At 36.1% G+C, this 17638-nt stretch overlaps 2 protein-coding genes across 5 annotated transcripts in view; both read right to left on the bottom strand.

Moving 5' to 3' along the window:
• Positions 1–1856, bottom strand: part of sil1 (SIL1 nucleotide exchange factor) — a 255947-nt gene extending 254091 nt beyond the window's left edge. Inside the window, exon 1 of the mRNA XM_062990651.1 lies at positions 1569–1856. Coding sequence (XP_062846721.1) covers positions 1569–1649 — 81 coding nt within the window. The 5' untranslated portion in view covers positions 1650–1856. The remainder of the gene's footprint in view (positions 1–1568) is intronic.
• Positions 1857–7452: 5596 nt separating this feature from the next.
• The window catches only part of csnk1a1 (casein kinase 1, alpha 1), a 45435-nt gene continuing 35249 nt past the window's right edge, over positions 7453–17638 (bottom strand). For 2 of the 4 annotated variants that reach the window (XM_062990655.1, XM_062990658.1), the window contains 6 exons: positions 16330–16469; positions 14405–14483; positions 13882–13956; positions 13454–13560; positions 10067–10215; positions 7453–8675 (listed from right to left, as the gene is read on the bottom strand). In XM_062990655.1, coding sequence (XP_062846725.1) covers positions 8668–8675; positions 10067–10215; positions 13454–13560; positions 13882–13956; positions 14405–14483; positions 16330–16469 — 558 coding nt within the window. In that variant the 3' untranslated portion in view covers positions 7453–8667. Of the gene's footprint in view, positions 8676–10061; positions 10216–13453; positions 13561–13881; positions 13957–14404; positions 14484–16329; positions 16470–17638 lie in introns of those variants that run through there. The other 2 variants (XM_062990657.1, XM_062990656.1) reach the window with 2 other exon arrangements.

Here is a 17638-nt window from a genome sequence, read left to right as displayed (position 1 = left end):
AGTGTGGTCTTAACGCGGTACTGCAAAAGAGTAGTACTGATTGGATGGCTACCCGGCTTGTCCCGCCCCTCCACATACGCTAAAGTAGTTCTGATTGGATCTCTTCCTAACTTGTCCCTACCTTCCACAAAACTAAATCAGTTCTGGTTGGATGTCGTCCCTGCCAAACATTTTCGTCTCGTTTTTATTCGTTGACGAAAGTGTCGATTCATTTCGTCATAGTTTTTATCCTTTTATGTAGTTTTTATTTAATTATTGTCTCGTTTTCGTCATGAAAAAAAGGTTCGTTGACGAAAACTATGACGAAAATCATTCGTCAACGAAATTAACACTGATCCTTATGTTACTCTTTTTTAAAAAGTTCTGTAATCACAAGAAGAAAAAAAAGACACTTCAGAGTGTAAGTATTTGCTTGGAGCAACATGAGCAATAATAGTGACTTATCCAACTATATTATTTTAAACCAATCTCCCAAACTGAGCTAAATGCATTGATTAAATCAACAAAGTTATCATCATGTATACGTGACCCTATTCCATCCAGTTTACTTAAAGATTTACTCCCTGCTATTTTAGAGCCTCTGCTTACCTTAATACATTCATCCTTAGCCTTGGATATGTACCTAAATTGTTTAAATGTGCCGTCATTAAACCCACATGTGCTATCTAATCCACATGTGCTATCTAATTATAGGCCCATTTCAAACCTTCTATTTGTCTCCAAGAGTCTAGAAACAGCAGTGCCCTAACAGCTGTTTCCTTATCTTCATGAATACTCCTATTTGAATGACCACTCTCTGTATGTATGTATGTTAATGTAAATTATTCTTGGAAACTAAAAAAGTAATGTATGGCTACCATTAGGAAAAAATATTCATAAACATTGGCATTAATTTTAGTAACAAAACTAAAATGACAATGTGTTATTTTCCTGGTTGGTCCAGTCCAAGGAAACCAAACACAAGCTTTAGGTGGGATAAAATTTACACCTCTGCCTCAACTGAGCTCTAATTGATTTTTTTATTCAATTCAAATAAACATTTTGGGGTGTACAAAAAAGACAAAGAAATGATTATAAGTAAGACAAAATATAGACAATTGAACAAGGTGGGAATAGTTTAATTGTATGCAGGGGAAGTGGACTGACAATGCATTAGGTTTCAATGTAAGGGAAATAATAAAAGAAAGTGCAGTTTTTAAAATTAACAGATCACCATATGTTATGATGTAGTTTTCTGTTACTGGCAACACTTTTAAATAAAAAAATTCTGAAACAGTTAGAAGGACAGTGTTATTCAAAAAAACGTTTGGTTTCTTTTAAGTAATTTGTTTTTGTTTATGTAAGGTATTTGATGGCAGTTTATACTTTTATATTTTCAGTACATTGGTTTGCATGAAAAACGTACATATAAACCATCCTTAATCTGCTTTACTGCGCACATTTTATTAAAGCTAAGGCTATCACTAAAATTTCTATATAGTCTAAAAATATAATTGTCAATATAATTTAGTAACATAAAATTAAAACATAATTTTACTGTTTCACAATATACTAAAAGTAGTACCTACCTCTTCACCATCGAGGGGCGTATTCAAATATAAAAGAATCAATGCAAGTTTCAGAGACACACAAACTATGTACTTCTTCATGGTATTATTGGTAAATATGACCCGTATCACACACGTACATACAACTGAAAACGAATAATTAAATTAGTCAATCTAATAATCCGGTCAAATTTACCGAAACTTAATTTGACTCGTGTAAACAGTATGCGATTATTTAAATACAGCAACTGTAAGCAGTACTGAGCCAATCATATTCGACATGCACTCGGAATATGGTTTTATACTTCCGTCCCCAGCGTCAAGAGGTTTTGTGTCCCAAAAAAGCATTTGCAGTACTACGTATCGGTCTTTGACAGATGACGTAAAACCGAAATGGATTGTGGGTACTTTGGGGGGGGGGGGGGTTCAAGCCTGTACTGTATAAAATCCGGAGCATTTTATTTTCGTTCGCTTGATTAAATTTCGTTCATAAATAATTCATTTAATAAATGGTGCGATTTTTCTTAAATATTAAACAGCTACAGCAAAACATTTACATTTATACTACTTTTATATGAATCCAAAAATGTATTTACTAATTCTGTTTTACCACCACTTTATCCGATTTAGGGTCTCGGTGGGTGTAACACCCTGGACAACTAGTTCACCACTGGACACAAACACTTACATCTTGGGGGAATTTAGTATCTCACAGGAAACCCACTTGGACTCGGGAAGTAAACTCCACACAGAAAGGAGTGGAATTTAATCATTTTTAATTAAGATTATAAAACATATAATATTTTATATTGTAGATGAATCATTTTGTGAAAGTCATATAATTTCATCTAATAATGTCAAACTATTTTTATATACACATTAATGTTCCATGCTTCACTGTTGCCTGCAGGCACTCATTATGGTACCACTCTCCAGCCCTTTGGCAAACAAACTGCCTTCTGTTACAGCCAAATAATTTAAGTTTAAAAATAAGGACAATACACAAATAAATACAAACATAATTTTGAAAAAATGAAGTTTATGAGGTTTTTGATAGTAATACATCAATTTATACGAGACCTTAATAAATGTATTTATCTGCATTAAATAAACATAAAATAAGGTTTGTAATAGGTAAACCTTGACGTATGTAAAAAAAAAAAAAAAAAAAAAAAAATTGAACTAAAGTACCTCAAATCATTTCAGGCTATATATATATATATGCTGGAGGGTGCGTGGAGGAGAATCCATAGAGGAAACACAGCTATTGAGGCGGGCGGTCCCACAAATGCTCAGTTGAGTTCAAGTCTGGGGAATTAGGGGGCCAGGGTAGTACATGGAGGTTATGGTCATGCTCTTCTATCCAATGTTGGACATTTGTAGCTGTGTGACATGTCGCATTGTCTTGCTGTAAGATCCCATCCGCCCCAGGGAAGACAATCAGCATGTATGGGTGTATGTGATCTTCAAGGATGGATTCATACCCAAATCGGTTAAGTGCCTTCCACATGGTTGCATGGGCCCAGAGAATTCAACAAAAACATTTCCCATAATGCAGCTTGTGTTCTTTCAGCAGTGGTTGCAGGGTGTTTGTTTTCTGATGTTTCTCGTCTGACACACCAACATTTATCCTTTTGATGAAGCAGAAAATGTGACTCATCGGAGAAGGCAACCCTTTGCCAATCATCAGGGGTCCAATTCCGATACTGCCTTGAACATTGAAGCCTTTTCTGCTGATACAACTTCGTTAGCAGAGGTGCAGTGACCATCCATCTGCATCAAAGCCCCATACACAGAAGGGTTCTCTGAACTGTTGTTTTAGACAAATGTCTGGTAGCCAACTGGTCTTTAAAAAAGTCAGCAAACTCCAGTAATGGCCACCAAATTCAACTGCTTGTGCAGATTTATACGGGAGAGCTGGAAAGTAACATCATGAACCGTCTCATCATGATGTCATGTATGGTGGTCAAACAGTTATGACCAATGTCTTTAGAGAAATCAGAAACGTATGCAGTAAGTATGCTGGTGAAGAAGCGGAGGTGATAGTAAGATTTTGAGTGGAGCACAGTATGACATTATACCCAGACTGTCTCTGCACTGCCATAAGCTGCATCTGTATGGTATGTTTTGTTGCATTGTAATGGGTATAATATGCAGAATCAGTGGGTGTGAGAGGGAATTTTTTCTGACCATCATAGCAGCAGCAGCAACTGCATGCAAACAAGAAGGCATTCCTTGAACTACCATGAACTACCTAATGTTGTAGACAAATATGCCATAGGAGGCACACCAGAACCATGCTCTCGAGTCATATCTTAGATCTCTGAGGCTGGTGCTGAGCAACGAGTCAAGTGGCTTGCTGGAAGGCTGATAATTAATTTCACCACAGAAGGCATAACATTCCAATAAAAACATCCCCACATCAGTGACTTACCTCTATAGGTAAGACAGGTTGGTGGCTGCATAATAAGTTTGGAATTTTCAAGCAATACACTAGTGTTTAGGGAATTGAAAATCTTATACCCACAGACAAGTACTTATAGAAAAATCTAGCTCTGCAAACATTTTTAGTTATAAATAAAGCCCTACCTAATTCATGGCCGTAAACATCGTGTCATAAACCGTGAAATAAGTCGTTTCCTGTGTATTATGCAATTTGCTGTAAAATTAAAAACTATGGGTTTGCGTTTAGTGATTTAACATTTTTCATTCATGTAAAATCCAAGTGCATCACATTTACTGGTTAATTTGGACTATGAGGCTTTCCTAGCAATTCAGTTAACAATGGGTTAGTCAAACTGTGCAAGATGTCGAAGTCAATCTAAAACACCACTCAGGTAACTGTGGTGGCTTGGTGGGTAGCACTGTTGCTCAACAGCAAGAAGGTCCTTGGTTCGATTCCCAGGTGGAGTGGTCCAGGTCCTTTCTGTGTGAAGTTTGCTTTCCTTCGGGAGCCCGAGTTTCGAAGTTTCTTAGTCCCATAGTCCAAAGATATGCAGTCAGATTAATTGGAGATACAAAATTGTCCATAACTGTTTTTGACATTAGTTTTAAACTGATGAATCTTGTGTAACTAGTGATTACCTGTTCTGCCATGATTGTAACCAGTGTGTACAACATGACGATAAAAAAAATAACTCATCCAGAAATAAACATCTAAAATGAATAAAATTGTGCAAAATGACTGCACTCAACAAGGAACAAAATAAAACAAAACAGTTCTTCTGTTAATTTTTAGTTAACGCTATTTTTAAAAAGCGAGGTTTATATACTGTAAGTTGAAAAAGTACAGAGTTTATATAAGTCTAAAAAGTGCAAAGACAATAAACAAGAAATGTATCTTTTAATATAATATAGGTTGTATTTACCTTGTTAATTGTACTGCTCACAACAATTGCAATATAAAAGTCCTACAAAACAGGTATAGTATTAAATCAAAAAATTTACATTTCAAAATTTTTAGTAATTGTTTACATTTTAATATAGTAATGGTTGTAGTAACATTTCTCAATTTTCAGTAATGTTTTTACATTGTATGATTGTTGTACCCATACTGTAGGGAGTTTTTTTTCTGTAATGTTTGTGATACGTCACCAAGTACTTACCACAACATCTATTATATAAAATGTACATTTAAAGTGGATTCTTACATGATATTTTTGACTGTACTCGTACTGTGTAGGACTTTCATTCTGTAATACAGGTATGGCAGATCTTATGTTACTGTTTAAAAAATTGCATGAAGAAAACTTTTAAATGCATTAAAGGTTGTAATAGTAACGGTCCCTTAGTTTAACATAGATGAACCTCGCATTTTGTTGAATAAAAATTTATTTTGGTACTTTTCGAAATTTGATTATTGTTCGTTTCTTGTTTACTGTATGCTTGCAAGTTCATTTCCAATTGAAGTGATGGGAAATGTTAAATTTGGAAACATGATCCATTGTGCAATTTCTGTTTGTTATTACTGTTTTTCAATATTGTTTTTTAAAACGAAAAATATATGACCAAAGGAACACAGGCACTCTTAATGTCATTTGTAAAAGACAATTAATTTAGTACAATAAGTTTTGTGCCTTAGACAAAGAAAAATGATGGCTCTAACTAGACATTACAGTTTAGGTCAGATATGTCCAGTTTTTGTCATAGAATACACAGTGGATTCATTAAGTATTCAGATCCCTTAAATTTTTGCACAGTGTTGTGGAAAGGACCTTGCTCAGGTTGATGAGAAAGAATTCAATGGTCATTCTAAAACGTTTAAGCTTTTAAACTACCGCAAAAAGGAAAGGCATGCTAGCACATCAGAGCAGACATCTTAAACTTATGAGTTTAAATCTCAGCTCTGCTATTGGAAGGCCAGATCATGTATGAACAATGATCAATGGTCTGTGGTTGGGAGGTGATTCCTCAGTTTCTGCAACGTCGACCTCTGCTGGCTGTTCGATGCTGCTTGCACAAAGACGGGATAATGGAGATCAGTGCATGACTCTCCATATGCCATACTGAGCCTCATATGAACTCGCCTTCAGCAAGTTAAAAAAAAAGGCTACTGCATGTGTCAGAGGGGTCCTGCCAGATGTGACAGAAACCTGGCGTGTTTGCACCAAGAATGTCAAGAACTCACTACAGACTATTCACAGACTGGACTAAATAATAACTCCAATTATTTTTTGCTAGTTATAACTTTTAGTTCATTTTAATTTGTGTGTGTATGATATTGTGTAAATCCTATTTATTAAAATTATTCTCCAGGCCACCCAAGGAAGATGGGTCCCTGCTGAGTCTAGTTCCTCTCAAGGGTTCTTCCTGTAATTTTAAGGGAGTTTTTCCTTGCCACTGTCGCCCTCGGCTTGCTTAACAGGAGTTTTTGTTTTTGTATCTGTTGGTCCTGGATTCTGCAAAGTTGCATGGAGACAACGTCTACTGTAAAAAGCGCTATATAAATAAACTTGACTTGAGAGGGGCCGTGTTAGTCACAATTCTGCTCTGTCAGCAGTGAAGGTCAGCTGGGACAGAGAGCATAGTAGGAATTACGGGAAGGATAAATGCAGCCAAATACAGTTACATCCTTGAAGGAAACCTCCCCCTACACATACAAACTGAAGACTAGGGGACAAATTACTTTAAAACAACACTGAAGTGGCTTTAGGGTCTAAATTTATTTGAATGGCTAAAACTTAGAACCCCCTGAAACATCTGTAAAGTGACCAGAGATGGTACTTCTCTGGTCCTTACTTAAATATTGCAGCAACACACAAAGCTGAAGCAAAAAGGCATTATTTTAAATTAAATGTAACAAAATGTGTGTGCAAAAGGTCAAGAAATCTGTATACCTTCTGAATCTACTATACATTCTATTAATCTTGATTTTTAATATATGGTTTAATCATTTATTTATTTGCACTAAAATAAACAAACCTAGCCAGTGCTACAAGTAAGTAATGTAGGGGGTGAGTGGGGGTGGAATCAGTCATGTGAGGTTTCCAGGCCATAGAAAGCATAAAAATGCATTCCTACCCCCAAGAACGGGAAAAAAAGAGAGAGAGAAATTACATCTCTTTTCGTATGTTTTTGATTAAAGGCGATCACGTTAAAGACTTTCCACTACAACTTTTAGCAATTTTAATATTTACAAATATAAATCAGAAAAAAATTAACACAAACAAGCCTTTATAACTAGTATCAGCACCACAATGATAATTTTTATGAAAACAACCTTTTAAACTGCAATAATTTTAATCACCATAATCCCCTTAATATTTTTAGTAATTTACTTTTTTAAATCATTGTAATCTCATCACAAGACACTTTTGATACATAATTTAAATGGCTATCACTGCTTAACAGGTTGCATAGAAACAAAAATGCACAGACTTTACTTCAATTATACTCTGGGTCAATGTTTCTCAGAAGCCATTTATTCTGACATGCCAAAAGAGATTAAGTTACACTTTATAGAACATCGTTGCTGTGTCAGAAGAGAGTGGATGTTGGCGAGCAGGGAAGAAAAAAAACATTTTTGAACTGATTTTACTCCAACAACAAAAAGCCCAAAAACCTATAGAAAAAAAGGCAATAAAAAAAAGAAAAAGAAAACAAGAAAGAGCTGACAAGTGAAAAAGGTATATTTTCACTCTTCACCTTCCCAAAACAGGGAAAAAGCTCTACAAAACTGACTATTATCCAATTTTTTTAAAAAAGCATATAAAAATTGTCAAGGGTGCAGTAAGCACTTGTATCCCCTTTCAAAAACAAAGCACAGATGCCAGCATAGTTATTTGTAATTAATAATTCTTTTGTAAATCCTTAAACCCAGATCAATTATTAATACATTTTCGATTTAAGTACGTAATATACATGATTACTTAAGTACTGGCTAATTTATAAAGAATATGCTTTTGTGAGTTCATGTTTTATTTATTTTAGACTTCTGAATATCAAGTACAGTAACAGTTGATGCAGTGTTCCAAAAAGAAATCTAGTAGTTACTAGAATTTATCTTCTTTATTATAATATAACACCAGGCAAATCCTTAACTTTTTGAAAAAAAAAAAAAAAAAAATGCCTGCTTAGTGTTCGGCAGAATTCTTTCAAAAGAAAAAAGATTGTTTAAGATTTTTTTTTTCCATCTTTGCATAAAGAGAAAAAAATAAGATGGAAATACTTGACAAATTTGACAAAAGGTTGGAATCATGACATTAAGGATGATAAAGTACATTTCTGCAAAGGACTCTAGCAAACTTTTGGTTTGTGCACAATTGTATAATAAGAGTCGGCCATTTTCTAAAGCATTTAATGATTTCATTTAAAGAAAAATGGGAAGAGGAGACAAAGATAGAAAAAAACTACAGCTTCAAATAATATACCAGGCCTACCCTCTTTGTAAATATACTATATACATACCAATATATAGATATATGCAGGGCATGTTACCTATATATACTGATTACATATGTAGTTTATGAAACAAAAGTTCTTGAACAGGAAAAGGGCTGCCACAGGTGCATGGCAGGTTGTGAGTAATTTTATCCGGTTATGTCATTTAACAGGACGTGATGGAAAAAAATCCTGCTACGACCACTCTTCTCTGCTCTGTTGTACTGAATTGCCTTAATGCTTAGAAACCTGCAAAAATAAAACAATAAATAGAATTACACAGACCATATAACAAAAAAAAAAGGAGAAGGACTAGACATTTTGTGCATAGTCCTTCTATCAGGAAAAACTTTTAACTGCAATATGCAATCTCCCGACTGGTCTGCACGAGTGAGTGGGTGTAGATAAGACACTTTTTTTTCCCCCTAAAAGATGTTTGTTTTTCAACATAATTGTACAGATTATAGGTATATATAATGTAAATTTGTCAGAATATTGAGACAATGTCAAAACTTAGGTATTCATATTACTTCCTGCCCCTTCATAGCAATTTTTGGTGTAGCAACTGGAAATGTTTAAAAATAATGTTCCCTAAGGAAAGACTGAAAGGGATTTGCGCATTTCTCCCTCTGTTGTGCATACTATTGTTAAAGGACTTAAAGAATCTACAAGAATTTCAGGGCAAGGGAGCAAGCCTAAGCTGAACACCTGTCTCTGGTGTCACTGATGCAAATACTTTTTAACTATATATGGAATACAAGGCCTCCAAATTAGCTTGTGACTCACCTTTGGCCTGCTAGACCTGTTTGCTAACTATTTGATCGAGCTTTTGTTCATTAAGCAACGTTTTACAAACCATGATGCCAGAGAAAGTGATAAAACTGATTTAATAAATGCATGAAAAAATAACACCATGGTCGATGTGTAATAGACCCACTTTGCTAAATTACAACAAACGTTGATACCCATTTTTGTCTGACCTTTAATAGGTGTGACTTCCTGTTCGTGGGTATATTAACCCAATATCAATAATCATGTTTTTGGTCTTAGATATACTCAACTAAATGTGTGACTTCACACCACTTTACAAAGTTACCGATGACTGGGCCAAGACCAGTTTATCCTGCAGCAAAATTTGTCTGACATGCTTCTATATAGCCTTACTCTTTGCTTCCCATTAGCTAAAAAGAATCAGCAGTTTTACAGCTTCCAAACTGACCACACAAAATATTAAAGAATACAAAAAAAATTAATGGCAGCTTAACTTGCATTTACTGAAGTTTACTTAAGACCACTGCAATGATCTATGACCATAATTGGATAAAATAATGCTAAATCCACATTTTCAAGTATTTCATTTAATGTCACCCTTAATATCTAAAAAAAAAAAAAAAAAAAAAAAGACTTTGTCAAAGTTAGTAGTCAAATTTCCCAAGGACGTCTTTGCACTAAAACCAATTTTAATAAATTTTCAATACATTTTTGGTGCCTCCTTAAACTAATTTATTATGATGTTTAATACGAATATTTCAGTTGGAAGAGATCCTTCCAAATGTTATTGTTTATCTTAGTATTAAAGTATTAAAGCAATTTGTGTCTGGTTTTGCAATGAAAACGTCACTTGGCTGTTTGCTACTAACCTTTCAGGTTACTCTTGGGTTTGTCAGTTTGCTTGCCTGTGGGGGTTTGTGCCTGTTGCCCCTGTCCCCCTGAGGATGCTGCCTGTTGTGCTGCTTTCTGCTTCAGCATGGTCCAGTCAAATGTGTAGTCATACTGGTGGTTTAAAGTCCTAGAGCAAATTTGGTTAAAATAAGCATTAAATAAATGCAAATAAGCACAACAAAAATTATTTTAAATGTTAATCAAGTACATTGCATTCATGACGGGACAGGTGGTTAGGTTACATATGAATCGTCAGTTCAAGTTCCATATCAAAAACTGTGATGGGCAATTATGTATCTCCAATTCACCTAACCTACATGACTTTGGGGGAGAATGTGCAAACTCTGGACAGAAATGACCCAGACCGCTACACCAGGACATGAAACCCTGGATCTTTTTTTCCCCTTAACAAATAATAATGAGACCAATAGTATTTTGTAAATGTATTTTTTTTTTTTAATCAAAAATACATGAGTCAAACAATTGCCTGTAACGTTTTTTTAACATTCTGGCATGGCCAGATAAGTAAATGGTCTTTTGCCAATGTAAAGAAAAACTTGAACTGTAACCATGCACCAAATAGAAATTTGTCAGGATGGACAGATGTGAATCACCAATCACTAAAAACAGGTAATCTGGAACAGGGGTGACAACAGTACATTGTGATGCAGAGTTTGACTAATTACAAAGTTGCTGCTACGCAATAATGAAACCCCTGCTTTAAAATCAGCACCTTGTCACAAAAACAAAGAAAAAGCAGATCCTTCTTTTGTCAGAGCAGCCTTTAAAAGTATAGTCTTAATGGGTTTTACTTTGATAAAAATCTATACCTCTTTAAAACAGAGCTTAAATTCACAGCTGCAGCAGTCATCACACACTCCTTTACTAAATAGTATGTCTAATTAGTGCAATCCACATAGCTTGGTTACATACTGTGTGAGATATAGGATAATGGTTGGGACAGTGACAGAAAATGACAGCACATTTTAGCATTAGTAAAAATCACAAGAAAATCTTTCAGTTAAGTGTGAAATCTCTCTTGCAATTAAGGGTGTTTGGCCTCACAGAATAACCAAATCCATGACTATAAACGGTGTCAATGTTGAGGGCAGACCAAATTTTTGTTGTTTCCTAATTTATATCTGACCACCCATACAAGCTTTTTTTTGTTCCAACAATAGGTGGCAGTTTTGTTTTGTCATTGGCATGAGACCACAGTTCATTAATTGTTAAGCATAATATAAATTTTAACCTGAGCTTTGTATACCCTTGTACCCGTTATGCTACTGTGATATAGCCACATTGGCTTGAAAGTACTTTGTTTGGCCCCATGTTTGGCTGTTGGGGTGATGCTCTTACTATGGAATGCTGTGTTAACTCTGTCAGATGAAATGTGAATCATGTGTTCCAAAAGTTTAGTTTCGGCACATAAATCAACAAACCATTAACCTTTAACACCTGGTGGCCATCAGGATATTTTAAGGTTGGCAGCGGTGTTTGTTGTGGTCTGGTTTGTTTAGTCTCAATAAGAAAATTATAAATGCTGACCTTATCAAAGGGAACCATGTACTTCTAAAAATTATTTTCATATTTCTGTTTTAAGCCTCCATAACATTTATCTGATGAAACATTACTAGCAGTAATTAAAGCAACTTTGAAAAATAACAATACTGTACCGTTGAGGAAATTCATGTACAGTGTATCACAAAAGTGAGTACACCCCTCACATTTCTGCAGATATTTAGGTATATCTTTTCATGGGACAACACTGACAAAATGACACTTTGACACAATGAAAAGTAGTCTGTGTGCAGCTTATATAACAGTGTAAATTTATTCTTCCCTCAAAATAACTCAATATACAGCCATTAATGTCTAAACCACCGGCAACAAAAGTGAGTACACCCCTAAGAGACTACACCCCTAAATGTCCAAATTGAGCACTGCTTGTCATTTTCCCTCCAAAATGTCATGTGACTCGTTAGTGTTACTAGGTCTCAGGTGTGCATAGGGAGCAGGTGTGTTCAATTTAGTAGTACAGCTCTCACACTCTCTCATACTGGTCACTGAAAGTTCCAACATGGCACCTCATGGCAAAGAACTCTCTGAGGATCTTAAAAGACGAATTGTTGCGCTACATGAAGATGGCCAAGGCTACAAGAAGATTGCCAACACCCTGAAACTGAGCTGCAGCACAGTGGCCAAGATCATCCAGCGTTTTAAAAGAGCAGGGTCCACTCAGAACAGACCTCGCGTTGGTCGTCCAAAGAAGCTGAGTGCACGTGCTCAGCGTCACAGCCAACTGCTGTCTTTGAAAGATAGGCGCAGGAGTGCTGTCAGCATTGCTGCAGAGATTGAAAAGGTGGGGGGTCAGCCTGTCAGTGCTCAGGCCATACGCCGCACACTACATCAAATTGGTCCGCATGGCTGTCACCCCAGAAGGAAGCCTCTTCTGAAGTCTCTACACAAGAAAGCCCACAAACAGTTTGCTGAAGACATGTCAACAAAGGACATGGATTACTGGAACCATGTCCTATGGTCTGATGAGACCAAGATTAATTTGTTTGGTTCAGATGGTCTCAAGCATGTGTGGCGGCAATCAGGTGAGGAGTACAAATATAAGTGTGTCATGCCTACAGTCAAGCATGGTGGTGGGAATGCCATGGTCTGGGGCTGCATGAGTGCAGCAGGTGTTGGGGAGTTACATTTTATTGAGGGACACATGAACTCCAATATGTATTGTGAAATACTGAAGCAGAGCATGATCCCCTCCCTCCGGAAACTGGGTCGCAGGGCAGTGTTCCAGCATGATAATGACCCCAAACACACCTCTAAGACGACCACTGCTTTATTGAAGTGGCTGAGGGTAAAGGTGATGGACTGGCCAAGCATGTCTCCAGACCTAAACCCAATAGAACATCTTTGGGGCATCCTCAAGCGGAAGGTGGAGGAGCGCAAAGTCTCGAATATCCGCCAGCTCCGTGATGTCGTCATGGAGGAGTGGAAAAGCATTCCAGTGGCAACCTGTGAAGCTCTGGTAAACTCCATGCCCAGGAGAGTTAAGGCAGTTCTGGGAAATAATGGTGGCCACACAAAATATTGACACTTCAGGAACTTTCACTAAGGGGTGTACTCACTATTGTTGCCAGTGGTTTAGACATTAATGGCTGTATATTGAGTTATTTTGAGGGAAGAATAAATTTACATTGTTATATAAGCTGCACACAGACTACTTTTCATTGTGTCAAAGTGTCATTTTGTCAGTGTTGTCTTATGAAAAGATATACTTAAATATCTGCAGAAATGTGAGGGGTGTACTCACTTTTGTGATACACTGTATATCATGTACTGGGTTTTGCAAGTACCTGAAAAGAATGCGGAACAGCTGGCGCAGATACATGTAGTCAGGGGCCTCCTCAAATCGTAGGCCACGACAGTAATTCAAGTACATGGCAAACTCAGCTGGGAAACCCTACAAAAGACAAAGCTTAGTGTACCATGACCAGATAGTGATGATAGAGCACTACTAACTTCACAGAACTACATGCTTAATTTCACAGACTGCCTTTTTAAAAAATAATTTAAAACTTCACAGACTTCACGAATTTTTATAGAAAAGTGCCACATTTCAGAGCAGTCATTAAATTACGAGGCTTCATGCTTAAAGACGAAAATTCTCATTTGTGTTGTCATGGCACAGTCTGTTACTAGACAGTGACATTTGTATTCAAATGCACTTTGAAATAAAAATGAATGTGTATGCCGTCATTCAACATTTTGTTGGTTTACATACCTTACACAACACTTCAACAGGAGTGGACATCTTTTTCTCGCTAATCTTCTCATATTTCTGTTTCTTTGTGGCAGCCTGATAACATAGTAAAAAAATGTAATGTAAAGAAAAATATGTACATTCAAATATGTGACTGGGATGGTGTTCATTAGCAGTAATACTGATGTAGTGAATACTGAAAAGCACTTAGCATACTGAGCACATTTTTTACATTAGTATTGTCACTTCAACAACAAAATCCAAGAATCTAGATCACTGCAAAAAAAAAAAAAAAACCACAACTGGTTGCTGCCAATAGATGTGAAGTGTCTCTTGATTTATTTTATTTACTTTTAAAACTATACATTTGAAAAATATTTGCCATGATGGATCTTGTTGCTATGTTTGCCATGTGGTATCTAGTTTTTTTTTTTTTTTTTTGAGAATTATAAAGTAAACTACAGATTAAAGTTTATATTTCTGCAGCATTTGAGGTAACAAACCAAAAAAAAAACTTTTGAAAAAGTGAATTTTGCCTGCTTACCTTTAATCCTTGCCAGGGCAAGCTGGTTCTGTTGAAGTACATCAGAACATAGCCTAGCGATTCCATGTCATCTCGACGACTGTTGGACATTAAAGAAAAATTTAATGAAATTCCAGTAGTAAGGAGACTTCAGAAAAAGACAAAAGATTAAACTCCATTACATATCTTTGTAACTAATAAAGCATTACATAAAATAAACTATATAAAATATCAATGTATACAAAAAGGTGCAGAACAAGTCCCAATACAATTTCAGAACTATGACAAGAGACATAAAGGGTGTGTTCGAAAACCTAGGGAGCTGCCTTGCTGTCTTACTGTCTACATAGGCAGCTGCCTCAGTAGAGAGGATTCTAATAAGTCAATTACTTATAAGTAGAGATGGGCCGATCAGGGTTTTTGGCACCGATTCCGATCTCCTTTCAGGGACATCGGCCGATAGCCGATTCCGATCGGGGGGGTTAGCAGTAAATAAACTTAAAAAGAGCCTCACAGTAAAGATAAACCGGAGCAGCGCACGTGTGTGTGTGTGTGTGCCTTTAGAAGAGACGCTTTGTTCACAGTATCGCTATAAGTGATTCGTTGATTCGTTTTTATGTGAAGCGTAAGTTTCTCTTCTCAGTTATCTCTCCGTGTTTACTGTTATTAATTAAATGTCGTGGTTTTAAATAAACACCAGCTACTACAGAACATTTCGTGTGACACTCTTACATTAAAAAGCTCAATTAAAAAGCTTAATTTAACTGCTGTTACCACAGATCTGTAACCGAGTCAGACTCGTTCCATCTAAGGAGCTAAAAGTTTTCTAAAAGTTCAGCAGATGATCCTGAACTAACGAATTTGGTAATGAATAAACTTTTGCCTCCGATTGGCTCTGTAACGTTTTCTGTTCTCATCTAAATCACAAGTAAGAACCGCTTACGATTTACCAAAGTGAACCACGAGTTTATATAACGTGCTGATAGAATCGACTAAGATGTGACCGGGTTGAATTATCTTTTTAAAGTAAATATTTCAATCAGCAAAATTACATCGTATGTATGCTGCACAACGTTAATGATGTTATTTTAGGTCATGAAGAGCTTTCACGATGGTTTCTGTACGATTGTTGATGAATGGTGAGGTGATGGTTGGTGCTTCGTAGCTCAAAGTTTGGATCAATCCACTGAGCTGTTAACTTAACATGGTCTTTATATATCACACGATCGGATCGTCTACATTTAGGAAATATCGGCCGATCGCCAATAGCATATTTTGATAAAAAATCGGCCGATACCGATTCATAGCCGATCGATCGTCCCATCTCTACTTATAAGGCAGGTTATTCGAACGCACTACTTAGACAGCGATTCCATCGGGTTTCGCGTTTAGCATCTTGCCATTAAAACCAATGGATTGAGGTAGCACAGCACGCTAACGTTAATATAACACCTCCCTTCATGTACCGATAACGGTTACATTTCCTGACAAGCCCGAACTTGCAAATAAAAACACTCGGTACAAGTTTATACAGGTTAAAAATAAGTAATATTGTATTTACGTTTGATAATAACTCCATTCGTTTCTCCACCCCGTCAGCCATGTTTATTTTTCTGTGAGAGAAGAGCACCCGACCCGCAATGAATGCTGGGATTGCCTTGATCACCAAGGCAGCGTCGGATCCTCACTCATTCTTGAGCCAAAATAACATTGAAATATGAAGATGCCTCAGTAGTGAGGATATTAAGGCATCTAGGATTATGAACAGCCTCCTTATCAGAAGCGCGCACAGGATGACGTAAAATGCTGCCTATGTAGAGAGCTCCCTAGCTTTTCGAACACACCCAATGTGTTCATATAATTAACCATAATGTCAAATTTTGTATTGAGTATGTGTGTGGAGAGGTATTGGGGGTGATACTGGTGTGATAGTGAAGTCCTCGCACCTCTGTTCAATGCCCAGGTGTGCATTGATACTAGCATAGCGAGCTGTGCCTGTGAGGTTTTTGTCTTCTCTGTAGGGTATATGCTGTCGTGTCCTGTTGTCCCGGTATTTTTTGGCCAGACCAAAGTCAATGAGAAACAACTGCATTAAAAGAACAAGAACATTAATTGTGTTGAACTACAAATTTATCCCCCAGTAAGCCTCATGCAATTTCTCTAATCAATAGAAAACTTAAACCAAGCAGGGGCTAGTGGCAACCATAGCAGTGGAACAATAAAAATGTTCTTAAATTAAGCATTTAGGAAAAGTTAGCAAAAGTTGCCTACAACAACGAGATTTTATTACATTTAAAATCATGTATAATTATTATTATAATTATTCGCAAAAGCACGCACATTTACAAAAACTGAACATTTAAACATTAAGTCTGTTTTTAAACATGTTCTATTAGGGACACACATTTTACCAAATTTTTTTAACCATTTATGACAGCAATTAGTCAACAGTTTATTAGTCACCGACAAGCTTAATGTCCCATTAAAATCTAAAACATCACCGAGTTTCATATTAACAAATATTTAAGCTTCGTTAAACAAACGAAACAGCACAAAGCAGTAAACATGGCATTGATGTAAAACAGTAAGATAAAAAAAATACCATAAGCAGAACCACTTTAGCATTCAAAATGTTCACTAGCAAACAGTATCACAAGCACTAAACATGCTAATCACAATTAATAAGAATAAAGTCAGTAAATTAAAGCTGTTTCTGACATTGGTATAGGTATTATACTATAACGTTAGTATAATAGTAGTTATTAAGTAACATGCCATCAAACTTCATACTAACAAACAGCTTCTGTTTGTGGTGATGGGGTTGAATATTTTCATTATTTACAATTTAAATAATATAATCCATAAAGTTCATATTAGAATGGCAGAGTTCAAGCTTTAAATGTGTTTGAACACCTAGCTGGTGCATGCACAAAGAGCAAGTCAGTACTTAATTTAACAGTCTGAACACTTACACAAGTTCCACAATCAGCTAAAAATTCCATTATTAACTTGCAGCATTATTCAGACAATTCTTTGTTATCGGTTAACCATAAGCCTATGCTTGTCCACTTTATAAAAGACCCAATTATTTATTAGGATTTTAATGTCATATTTTACACACTTCTTGGTTACATTCAATACAGGAGATGTAGTTACTTGTTACAAAAGGTTCGTTAGTTCACAAGTTCAATGTCAAACACAGTCATGGACAATTTTGTATCTCCAATTTACCTCCCTTGCATGTATTTGGACTGT

Source organism: Trichomycterus rosablanca, unplaced genomic scaffold, assembly GCF_030014385.1.
Source record: "Trichomycterus rosablanca isolate fTriRos1 unplaced genomic scaffold, fTriRos1.hap1 scaffold_48, whole genome shotgun sequence".
Classification (NCBI taxonomy): domain Eukaryota; kingdom Metazoa; phylum Chordata; class Actinopteri; order Siluriformes; family Trichomycteridae; genus Trichomycterus; species Trichomycterus rosablanca.
This window is presented reverse-complemented; position numbering and strand designations above follow the sequence as displayed.